Raw genomic sequence first — 12,326 nt, 5'->3', positions numbered from 1 at the left:
GTCGTGGAAATTATATGCTATTAATTATTATAAAAAAAAAAAAAAGATAAGTTGAAAACATTTCCAGAACCAAAAAATGCAACATTTTTTGGTTAGTTGGTTTGAGTTTATTGATCTTAAGATAAATCAAACCAAAACATAAGTGGTTATTGCTATGTCCATATTTTTCTATGTAGCTGCTTGACATTTTATGAAGTTTCAAAAACGTTATCCATGTTTTGCTTAATTTCCTTTTGATAAATTTTTGTGATTTGATGTTTATTTTTTCCTGTTTCATTATTTAGGTCCTAGGCTAGGAAATTCTCCTGTTAGGAGCATTGTCCAATGCTTAGGAAGAAAAATAGGCACAGATAACTTTTATACTTTGAAGGTTAGTAACTAGTGTGTAAAAAGTTCTTTTCTTCGCAAACAGTTTTATTGTAAAATAAATTGCTTGTCATAATATTATTTATTTAATTACTTTGAGCAGTCTAAGAGGCCAATTAATTTAGGGAAGGCTGCAAACCTGGGCAATCACTCAGAATCCCATATCCACTAATTATTACTAGCATGCTGAAATAAGAAAGTTTCCATAATGATAAGATGGGAACATCTAATCATTTCTAAATCTTTCTAAAGATGATGAATGCATGATAGGATATTATGCATCCATTCATCTTTAGAAAACTAACTTGATCTAGTTCAAGAATACATTAAGCGCCCTTTTAAACCCGAGATACTGGCAAGTCTCCTGGTTTAATTTATTTAATTATTTTTTCACTGAGGAAGATATTTCTCCTTGAAAATCATTTAATGCCAGATATTAATTTTATTTTTATGGGTTCTTCAGAAAGTAATTATTTAATCGGTTAAAAATTCCACAATTTAATAAGAGTAGAAAACTTTTGATATGGCTTAAATTAACAAATTGATTATTGCTGTTATTCTTCTTCATACCACAATTTATTTGAAAGCTTTACATATTTCTATACCTCAGAGCCAGAAGTATGTATGTCACGCCATAGTAATTTTACAGGAGAGAGGATAAACTTTTTTGGAGCATGTAAAAGATTCTGAAAGAAAGAACCATTTTATGTTAAAATGAGTAAATACAGACTCTATACCAGACTTGGAGTCAATTATGAAAGAATGTTTTCGATTACAAGCTTGACAATAGGAGATTACAATTATGATTTCGATTATAATCCTCTACCAAAACATAATTAAGATTACAGCGATGATTAGATTATTTAAAAAATGTAATCGATTACAATTATCATGTGCCGATTACGATTTTGATTACGGTTACATTCTCGTGGAAGAAAAATACATGTATAATATATATATTATTCTCATTGCTCGTTTGCGGGTAACTACGTCATTGCTGAAAAAATTATGATTTTTGATTGTGCTTTTAAATACTAAATAACTATTTTGACAATGTATCCTGCAAAAGTAATTAGATATCCCTTATCTAAATGACTCGCCCCATCATAATGTATATTGTCAGGGGTCGATCCAGAGCCAAATTGGGGCTGCTTTGCGGCCCCTTCACAAAATTCCGCATGGCAAAAGTGGCCCCATTCACAAAATTCCGCGTCGCAAAAGCGGCCCCGTTCACAAAATTCCGCATGGTAAAAGCAGCCCCTTCACAAAAATTTATAAAAAGGCAGCCTTTTCACAATATTTTTTAACTACAAATGTGTACGCATCTACGCGGAAGCCTACCCCTCTTCCACCTCTCCCCATCTTATCTGTTTGCCTGCTGCGTGACGTGTTTTTGCTTGAGAGCGTCAAGGTGGGGACGGGAGAGGGACGCTTGTGATTGGTGGCTAGCCAAAATCCAAGAAAAATAATGAGCACGTGATAAAGAATTGATTCGATGATTTTCTGCTATTCCATGAGTGCGAAATGAAGACTGACTCATTTCACGCCACGGCAAATTTATTGCCTATATTCTGTTGGTTTGATTTGCTTCAATGACCAAATACTTCTGAATTAAATATTCCTTTGAATCATTGTAACTTTCAATTGTGTCTTAGTTGCATGCATCCTTCATTTATTTATCTATATTATTTTATCAAATTATGCACTTTTAATTCTCAAAATTAACTGCAAATTGAAATCTTGCCAGTTGCAGATCTTCTATTTTTTTTGTTTTTTTTTTCCTCTTTCTTTTTTTTTTAAATTTTTTAAATATTCTCCTGTTGTTTCAATTTGTTCCTATTTCCTTCAGTTTATTTTGAAAAAGTTTAAGGTTCATAGTTGGGGGTTATCTTACGGAACGGACGAGCTAAATTTATGAAAATTATTCCCGAACGAAGGTTAAAAAGAACACTCTAAAATCTTATATTTCCCTTTTTTTAATCAATTGCATAGAAATTCGCATTGAATACTGTCGCATGCTGATGCAAATCGTATTGTATGGCAATTAATTAAATCCTGTTAGAGTATGAGTGACTACGCGGGAAATGCCGAACAACCGATTGGCGAAATTCCCTGTAGTCTGTAGTTGATACTGTCCGTTCTCGAAAGTCACTTGACATGATTGCATTTAATGAAAAAAAAGGTGTGATTAGGCCAGGGGTACCCACTTTTTCTCATATTCTTTAGTTTAAAGCAGCGTTTCTCGATCTTTTTTTGATACTCGGACAGGTAAAACTTCGTCAAAAAATTTCACGGACCGGTAGAAATTTTTACTTTTTTTTTAAACTAAAATAAACTAATCTGTTTTGTCTTTTTTTTTTAAACGAATGCCAGAAAGAAAAACCTTCTACTTAAAATGAACTTACAAAAGTTAATTGTAAGATTGTTTTTAATAACTTACACACTTTGAATGTAAAAATATTGATTTGTAAAAATATGTTTGATAAAAAATATTGATGATTGTAAAAATATGTTTGATTTGTGTAATTTGTGTAAATTTTCATAAGATTAAATCTTGGAGAGAAACCACAAAACGTATGCAAAGTAATAGATATATTAATGCATAAAATATTGTATAAAATTAGGAATAAAAATAAAATAAGGAAATTTTATTTTATTGGAAACGGGTATAATTCTTCGAGGACCGGTCAAATTTTTGGACCGGTGCCTGCGGAGAATTGCTGGTTTAAAATGCATTATTCATTTTTTTTCGTGCTATTTTTCTTGTAGACTATACGTGTAGAAGCAAAAGATAACTTTCAAAGTCACACTAGTTTGAACGTACAGCATACAGTAAACCAAAAGAATAACGGTATTATTATTATTTTTTTTTTTTTTGTAGTTTAATTCTTAGATTCCTTCTTTTATGGATAAAATACAATGCCAGCTGAAAAATAATGTCAGTCATTCTATTTAATCTTGCTGTCTTCTTAAAATAAATATGAAACTTCAAGATGAGCAATTTCGCAATTTTTTAACGTATGTCCGCTAATGGTGAGCAACGGGAACAGCGCGCAAAAGAAGTTTTATTGAGTGGGATTTTATAAAAAGTTGCGGGAATTGCGTAATCTGCAGACGATAAATTTGAAAAAAACCCGCAGATGATAAATTTAAAAAATGTGGTAATTGTATATTATTCCAGTTCGTTTTCTTTCTCCGTATTAATTTTTCTTTTGTAACAGATCGTTTGCGATCCAGGAGAACAGACGATATTTTTCGTAGTTAAGCTTGTTTGCGTCTTCGCATGTTTAAGTGGACATTTTTAGGCGCATCAAAGTACAAGTTGTTATTCTATTCGATTATTAATTTGTGTTTTGCAAAATATTTCGTTACGTTTTTAGCGGATAATGGAGCGCTGGAGATAGCAACCGCAATAATCTCAGTTTGGAGAGATCGCTTGTTCGTTGAAAATTATTCTTCAAGAAATTAAAATATGAAACGAGGACGTCCTGCAACGGGAGGTACCTCCCGAAATTCTGTGTTTTATGTTAAAAAATTTCGCTCTTCGAACGTTGGGTCCCAAAATATTGTGAATTTCTTCAAGTCAGCAATTAGCAACCCTGATAAAATCGTTACCACCACTTCATCATGCAGTAACAGTAATGCAAATGTTCCCGCTTCGGAGGACTCGGAAAATGCGGTAAATGATAGTGAAGCAAATGTTCCCGTTTCGGAGCACTCGGAAAATGCGGTAAAAGATAGTAACGCAAATGTTCCCATTTTGGAGGACTCGGGAAATGCGGTAAAAGATAGTACATCAAATGACAGTGAGGCAGTTCGTGAAAGTATAACGATTTTTGAGGCAGAAAATACTGGAAGTGAATCTGGAGTAACTTCAACTGATGATGATATTGAGATTGAGCCATCAAATAATGATTCAAGCATTGTATTTGAGAGTACAAATGGAAATAAGAAGCATGCAATAAATGAAAAGTACATTGCAAATTATGAAAAGGAGTATAGCGGGCTTTACTATAGTTATTCAGCTAAGGGTTTTTTGTGCAAAATATGTTCATCTTTCATGAATGTTAGTGATTCGAACAAACCTTGGGTAAGTATTGGAGTTGATATCAAGAAAAGCCGTCACCCTATAGAGTTTAAAAAAAACATGAGTGCAGCAAAAATCACAGAGAGGCTGTCAATATACAAAAATTTAGTGCAAAAGAAGGAATTCTCAAAAAAAATCTAAAAGTGCAGAGATTGGAAATGAAGCAAAAAAAAAAAAAAATAACAGAAAATTGATTGGTAAGTTTATTCAAATTTTGTAGGTACTTTATAATCAAGAAGCAATGGGCCATTTCTGAGAATTTTGAATCTCTAGTTAGATTTTTGGGAAAAAATTTAGATGACAATGAAATAAAAAAAAAACATTTGCTAACTTGTGGTAAAAATGCCACGTATTTATCCCACATTTTAGTTCAAAACATTTATCTTTGAAAATACCGAAATTCTGTTGTTTTCAGGAAAATCCTAAATTTTACATTGATTACGCAATATATATTTAGTATTAATTTGTGTTGAGTTTCAAAATCAAATTCTAAAATAACTTTACTTAAAATAAAATTCTTTTAGATGCTGTTTTTATATTTTTATTTTTTTCAAGATCTTGATTTCCTTACATCCGCCATGGTAAACGAATTTTTCACATTTTTGATGTTTACTGTTTTTGATGTTTGTTAAGAGGCAAACAAATAAAATTTCTTTATATATTTATTAACATCATTAAATTGCAAAGTTTTAAAGGAAATACCTACTCTGTAAGAACGTCAAATGTCAAAAAATTAAATGCTGAATGCTGGTGCAGTATTATTTTGGGTTTTAATTACTTTTAAGTTTTTCAAACACATACATGGCATCTTTAATGAGTATTTCACTTCTGTGTTAAGAAATATGTGATATCTTTGAGTCTGTTCATATTGTATTTATTAGGAGTTATCATTACGCTCAGCAGCATGTGCAATTTTCTTTGCTCTAAAAGTATTTGAGAGAGGCAAACAGGAAATCTATTGTGAGACTTTCACCTTAAGAAAGTGTGCCTTGCATATGTATATTTGTAAAAAACAATAAATGTAATGTAGGTGTTAAATTACGATTAAAATGTTAGGGGTCTTACTTCCCCCCTCCCCCCAGCGCATTTTCTCTTAAGACAGCTTTCAGGTATTCTTCAAAAACTTACAATCACCCCTGAAACCTCTCTAGGGCTTTTCTATAACGATACGCAGTCTTGCATAATATAGACGAACGCGCGAACGGCGTTCGCAGAAAAATTTTTTGCTCTGCAGAAATTTTTTTTTCAAATTGCTAACATTAATTTAAAAAAAAAAAAAAAAATTTCTTTTTTAAAGGGAATTTTTAAGAAAATCCCAGAGTTTGTTTCTGTAAAAGCCTTTTTCCAAAAGCCTTTTAAAGCACACGTGTAAAAAAAATAATGACTTTGGCAGTTTTCTTCAGTTGGTGAAAAATAAGCAAACTATATGTTATTATAAAAAAAATTAAATGATTTAAAGCACTTTTTTTTTGTCTCTTTCTTATTTGAATATAAATTTAATTTTTTATTCAAGGGTGAGTTAGGCAAAATAATTATTTGCAGAAAATTTTTCAGTTAAGATTTGTGTTCGCAGAAAGCTTTTCAATTTATCTAAGTCTGACGATACGACAGCTAAAAATGCTTTTATATAATCTTTTCCAAGAAAAAAAAACACGAGAAGGTTTTTTTTTAACCAAAAATAAAGAAAATTCACAAAAATATTTTGCTTTTTCACAAAAATAAAGAAAATTCACAAAAATATTTTGCTTTTTCACAAAAATAAAGAAAATTCACTAAAATATTTTGCTTTTTCACAAAATGGGGACCCAAAAAATAAAACCTGGATCGACCCCTGATTGTACATGATTTAAATATTCATTGTTATTTTGCATACAACCAAAATTTTAGAGGTTATGGTTTCTAAAATTTACGTGCTATATTTCTACTCTATTCTCTACAATTTAATATAATACTACATAATTTAGCCCAATTATTGAGAAAAATAAAGCTATGTTTCATTTAAATGCAGGATTTGTAAAATATGCATAGTATTAAAATACATTCAGATATTATAAGCAAATGCTATGATAGTGTAAATTTTCATAAACAAATACTGCATTTAAAATAATCTTTTATTACATTTCAATAGCACCAATGCTTCAAAACTGTCGGGTTTCATTCTCTGAGAAGTGTAAAATTTTCCAGCAATGCCGAACAAACGCTCAACTGGAGGAGACGATGCGCAAAAGGTTCAATTTTACTAAGCAATGCCTACACATGAATGTTTGATCCCCAGTATTTTAGGGGAACAATATCATGCCCACTTGGTTCGCTGGTTTCGTAAGCTTTTAGTTGACTTTCAATTTTCTCTTTTATGAGTCATTCCACAAAAAGTGTAACTTTTCTGTCACACGCCTTTTACAGTAAAAACTTTAAAGAACAATTTATTTAACAATGACTTTTAATTTCATCAAAAATATCTCTATTTAAACCTACCAACAGTTTTTTTAATAATAATTTTTATTTTAGTATATTTTTGGTTCACAACATGTGAATTCTCACTTCATTGGCATGTCACACACTGTGACTGTTTATGTTGCTTCATAACTTGTTTAATTAAAAGTATATACTTATTTATTTATTATTCCTTTCACAAGTGTCTCAAATATTAATTATTCAAGTAAATTTAATTTTTTAATATTGTGTTTTAGTTCGTTTTAGTAGGAGAAGGAGTCATGTCACACAATAAATTCTCACCTTCGTTACCTAAACACAAAATAATATTCCTCATTAACATGTGGCAGAAATGACATCAAATTTTATTTTCCATGATACAAGGGAGCCTCCTTGTTTATTTTTAGCCGTAGTTGAAGTTGTGAAATTTTTTTCAAAAAACAAAAAGATAGATTTTGCTTCAAAAACTTAGTATAGTTATTCTGACTTCTCACCTCCGTGAACTTGAATTTCGGGCTGTAAACTAGTGTAAAAAAAGAAGTGAACATGTTTACATATGCTTAACATGTGCAGATTGTAGCAACGAAGAAAAAAAAAATCCCTGAAAAATGTATCTATTATAAATGGAAAATTCCTCACCTCCGTGACAGACCTTTTCAATGTCATTATTTCTGAGTGGAAAATAAATGACGGAGGGCAAATACATCAATAATAGGCATTCTACCAAAATTATAAATTGCCAGTATATCCTCAAATTTACTAAAAACATTCATTCTTTCAACAAACTTTTCAACATTCATTTGATACCACTAATTAAGCTGTACTTTAATTAAGAGAGCTTAATATTATATTCCCACTAATCATTAAAATAGCTGATTGCTTGCACAATTAACAAATTACTACTTTGATATTAAATTGGCCTTGATTTTTAAATATTAAAAGTTTTTTTCTTTTTTTTATGTTCTAGGAACAAGGCATTTTTAAATTTTTTTATTTATGCTTAAAATAATTGGAACTTAGCTGGGCCGTTCTTTATGGTTGTTTCTAGTAGGTAACACTTTCATGTAAGAACAAAAAAAAGAAGATAAGGTTTCGAAATTGAAAAATATTTGCATTCAAAAGTTATGTTTTCCGGAGAATGACCCTTAAGCAAGAATTATCACTTTTGGAAGTGTGGGCAGGTTTTTCCAAAAATGCGAACAGTTTTTCTTTTATTTATTTTTTTGAAGGCAGTTTTGGTGACACATCTTCTGTGAATGAAGGTAGAAAAACCCAAAAACATCAAAAGGCATATTGTTTTTCTAAACTTTCTAACCAAAAACATATGCCAGTACTGTTTATATTGTTCTCTTTCCAAGGCCCCAGCTTCACTTGTTTGCCTGTTATTGAGTGATGAAAAGGAAAATTGATGACCAATCCTTAAAACCCCGCCTTGCATTCCTGCAGGGTCCCTATCAATGGCACCTACAGGGTACAAACAACTCATGATACAGCTCATTTATGATCCTCATTTGACAACCGTCAGCAGTGCCCAAAGGCCCTCTTTTTTACGTTTCTGTTGAAGTCTTATCTTCTCCTCAGTCTCGATCCCATCTCCTTTATATATTGTAGAATCTCAGCTAACAAGTTTTCACTTGCAGCAAGTCAGGATTACACAATTACAATGGTTCATTACAATTATTGAAATTAAGATTACAGTTACGATTATGCAAGAAACAGTTGATTAAGATTACAAGATTACGAGTGTTTTATTGCCAGATTATGATTGCGATTACAGAAAAATGTAATTGATTACGCAGATTACAATTACGTAATCGGTCATTACTCTAAGCCTGCTCTATACTAATCAAAAAATAACTTAATTTCTGTGATATTAAGGGAATTGAATTATAATGAATTGGGTTGTTCCCTATAGTTGACCATGTACAGAGTTATGGAACAAAGGGGTTGGGGGGGGGGGGAGAAGGGATGTAGCAGATCCAGTTTTTGGACCAAATGAAGGTGAACTAAGATAAAAACTGCAAAAGAGAGAAGATTCTTGCCCCTCGGATCTCTCAACTGGTTTTGAAAAACAGCGAGGGGACTAAGTATTGCACTTACAGGTGTAAAGAAAAACCATAAAAAAACACTATCTTGCAAAATTTATAAAAGCTAGACCACAAAGAAGACTAATCCCCCAGTATACCCAGAAGGCAAACTATTGCAGTGTCTGGCATGAGGGGGGGGGGATTAACGGGATTTATGAGGGTAAGTATCTTTTTGGCTATTGGGTCTGAAGGATTAATAGCAAATTTGGGATCGAAAAAAAAAAATTTACACAGCTAAAAATTAAATGTAACTTTGAACCTAAAGGAGGGAGCTCTAGCTCCTTAGCTCCCTTGGGTCCTCCTCCCTTGGCTTGGAAAAATCTACTCTTCTGCCAGTTTGCTTTAAAAAAATTTGCATTCGTTGCTCGGTTTGTCCTCAGTTTTTGCCGACAGTTCAAATTTCCTCCCCGCTTTAATATAGCAAAAGGTATGATTAAAATTGAAAAACAGGGGGGGGGGATGAAACGTCGGCGAAACTGGGCAGACACCAGTTGCTCTTATGTCTTCTAAAAATTATTGTAAAAGAGAAATTGTGTTACATTTTTCTAACGAAGCAAGAACTGTTTTATATGAAAAACCAAACTGATGCACTTCTGTTTGCTCATTTACATTTTAAATACAATCAAACCCTGTTAATGCAAAACTCTAGGTATCTGATTTATCATTTTATGATAATCGGTTTTCATCTTATTGGTATAAGTGATTGTCGACTACTACTTACATCAGGGGCAAACAAGTTTTTTGTGTAAAACAATATTTTCACTTTAAAGCGATTTGCATTAACAAAGTTGACGACAAGACGCATGAAGATTTCCATTCAGTAAATTTTTGCTTTTCAAACAAACTTAAAGTGGCTGCTACTAAAACTGAATAAAGTTTGGGTTAATAGTGCATTAAGTGGTTATGAAAGAGTGCAAAAACCATTGGATAGTAATGATGCAAAATGTCAGGGACAAATTAAAACTGTTTCACAAAAATTTCAAAATTGCAATCAAACGAAAAATAAACTTTGTTTTGAATTTGATTGTGTGAGGCAATTATGAAAAAAAAAATGTCAAGATATTTTTTAGTTTTATTTGCAGTATAGTTAGATCACAAAAGACAAACATTGAGTCAAGAGACAGTGGATGTTAACGACTTTTTAGTATATATCTTTTTTGTCTCAACAAAAATAGGTATTGTCTATCACTGTTAAATCTATGTTATTTTGTTTGGTAGAAGGTGACAAATAGTATTAAAAAATAATTTAAAAAAATTTATGAGGTTGCAGCAAATATGGGATGGAAAATTCCACATTTCTAGAAAATGACTCTTGTACCATTGGATGTAACAACAAGCCACGTGGATTAGCTTTGTGGACTTCATGTGCCCAGAAGGTCATAGGTTGGGTCGCACTGGTATACATATATTTGAAATGCTAGCTTGAAAAAAAAACCTTATTTTCGTTTTGTGATCATTTAAGTTTTTGATTGTGTGTGTGTTTTTTTTTTAATTATAAAATTACTTTTTTAGATTTTAACCCTACAAGACCTTAAGGATGAAACTCAAGATGACAGGCAAGGTAAAATGCTCCTTCATACAGAATATTCACTCTTATCATTGCTTCACAATCAAGAAGGTGTAGTTCACCATCATGGTTTATTTAAAGTAAGTATTCTAATGCTGGTGCTGTATACTTTTTCAAAAATTACACCTGTTAAGACACCAACCAAATAACACTTGCATACTTACAGGGCATTTGCATGAACATAGTTTACTGATTGAAGACTAATAAGGTGATTTTTTTGCACAGCTACAAATGTTCACATTTTTGGCATTATAATTTGCACTTTTAGCGACTTTTCATGGTTTTCGTCAACCTCGATTTTTACATTCTGAAGTCCGATTACATCCACTTTTGTGAAATATGCTCATTTTTGTTTATGTGTTTTACTACTAGAACATCAATAGTTTGGTGTTAACAATTATTTTGTACCCTTTGTTTTTTTAAACTTTTCTTTTTAAATCTATATTTTAAAATGCGTTATCTTTTTATGTTGTCTTTAGGAATTGAACTTTTCTAATCTAACGTGCTTATTGTGTATTTTATAAAATAAACAAAAAATGTTTTTGAGCAGGCCTGCGGAGAGGCACAATTATTATAATACTGTAGTAATTCGTAATCTGTCCTTTCGTGTAAAGAAAACCTAAACATTGTAAATATAGGCACACACATTCTCTCTAACAGTTTCAAAAAATGATCATGCTTAAAATTTTTAAATTGGAAACAGAAAAGAATCGCTTTAAAATGCGACTATTTTGATGGGAAAAGTGCCATTTTGTAGGATTTAGTCTGCTCTTTTAAAATATGTACTTATTTTGTGTGTAGGTCCCACAGAAATCGGTCGTTTTCTCAGATTTTTTTTTTTAAACTTGTTTTCCTTATATCTCAGAGTTGGCAAAAACCCGGGTTTTTTTAAAAAAGCCCATGGACCCAGGGTTTTTTAAATAAAACCCAAAAAAACCCAACTAAAGCTGGGTTTTTTAAAAGAAATGTGGGTTTTTTTGTCTTTTTTTAGGGGAAAGGTGGGGTACTCGTAGCATATTGTAGCATAAGTATATGGACAAAGCACAAAAATTGTCTTGATAAAAAAAGCTGGAAAATTCAGCGTTTTCTGAAGAAGGGTATAAAAGACAACAAAATTCAAGAATGGTGAAGTTTCAGATTTTTTTAGTTTCCATGATTACCAACAGTTAAGGCAAAGTTACTTCTTCAGTGATAAAATCTATTGTTTATTTGTTCGTTTTTTATTGCGACATTTTTTTTTTTTGTATTTTACTTTATTGTATTTCATTTTGTTATGAAAAACTACTGTAGAACCTCAAGTAGTTAAAATCCCTTTTTACTGAATTCCAGCTTAATTAAGACATTTCTTTGAATTTTATGTTGCCTGTTTTTCTATTTCTGTGTACAGAGTAAGAAATATTAAACTTTTTCGTAAGATAATGAAAATACTGTACATAATATTCCGTTTTCTGTCCGACCATTTGTAAAACCTGTTAATTTCTAAAAAATATACCTTGTTTATTCGAGTTTTGTGACGTGTTGGTTTGCAGAAAATAATTCACATGAGAGCCTTTTAGCTAAAGTAGTATCCTTTGTACAATCTGCACATACCGAGAAAACCTGACGTGACAGGACTTAGTCAAGATAATTTGAGTTCCTTATTGACCAGTTGAAGGAAAAAGTTAAATATATTTATTTAAAATCTTTGAAGCATGTTTAATGCCCTTAAGAGTTAAGAAATACTATTAAAGTTCAAAATTCATTTTTTATGTCCATTGCCTATTGTGAAGAAGAAATAAAAAAGAAG

The 12,326-nt window shown here is 31.4% G+C and overlaps 1 protein-coding gene across 1 annotated transcript in view; it reads left to right on the top strand.

Moving 5' to 3' along the window:
- LOC129217189 (serine/threonine-protein kinase 40-like) overlaps positions 1–12,326 on the top strand; it is a 30,160-nt gene that overhangs the window by 318 nt on the left and 17,516 nt on the right. Inside the window, exons 2-3 of the mRNA XM_054851452.1 lie at positions 285–370; positions 10,486–10,620. Coding sequence (XP_054707427.1) covers positions 285–370; positions 10,486–10,620 — 221 coding nt within the window. The remainder of the gene's footprint in view (positions 1–284; positions 371–10,485; positions 10,621–12,326) is intronic.

This window comes from Uloborus diversus, chromosome 2 (genome assembly GCF_026930045.1).
Source record: "Uloborus diversus isolate 005 chromosome 2, Udiv.v.3.1, whole genome shotgun sequence".
Lineage (NCBI taxonomy): Eukaryota > Metazoa > Arthropoda > Arachnida > Araneae > Uloboridae > Uloborus > Uloborus diversus.
This window is presented reverse-complemented; position numbering and strand designations above follow the sequence as displayed.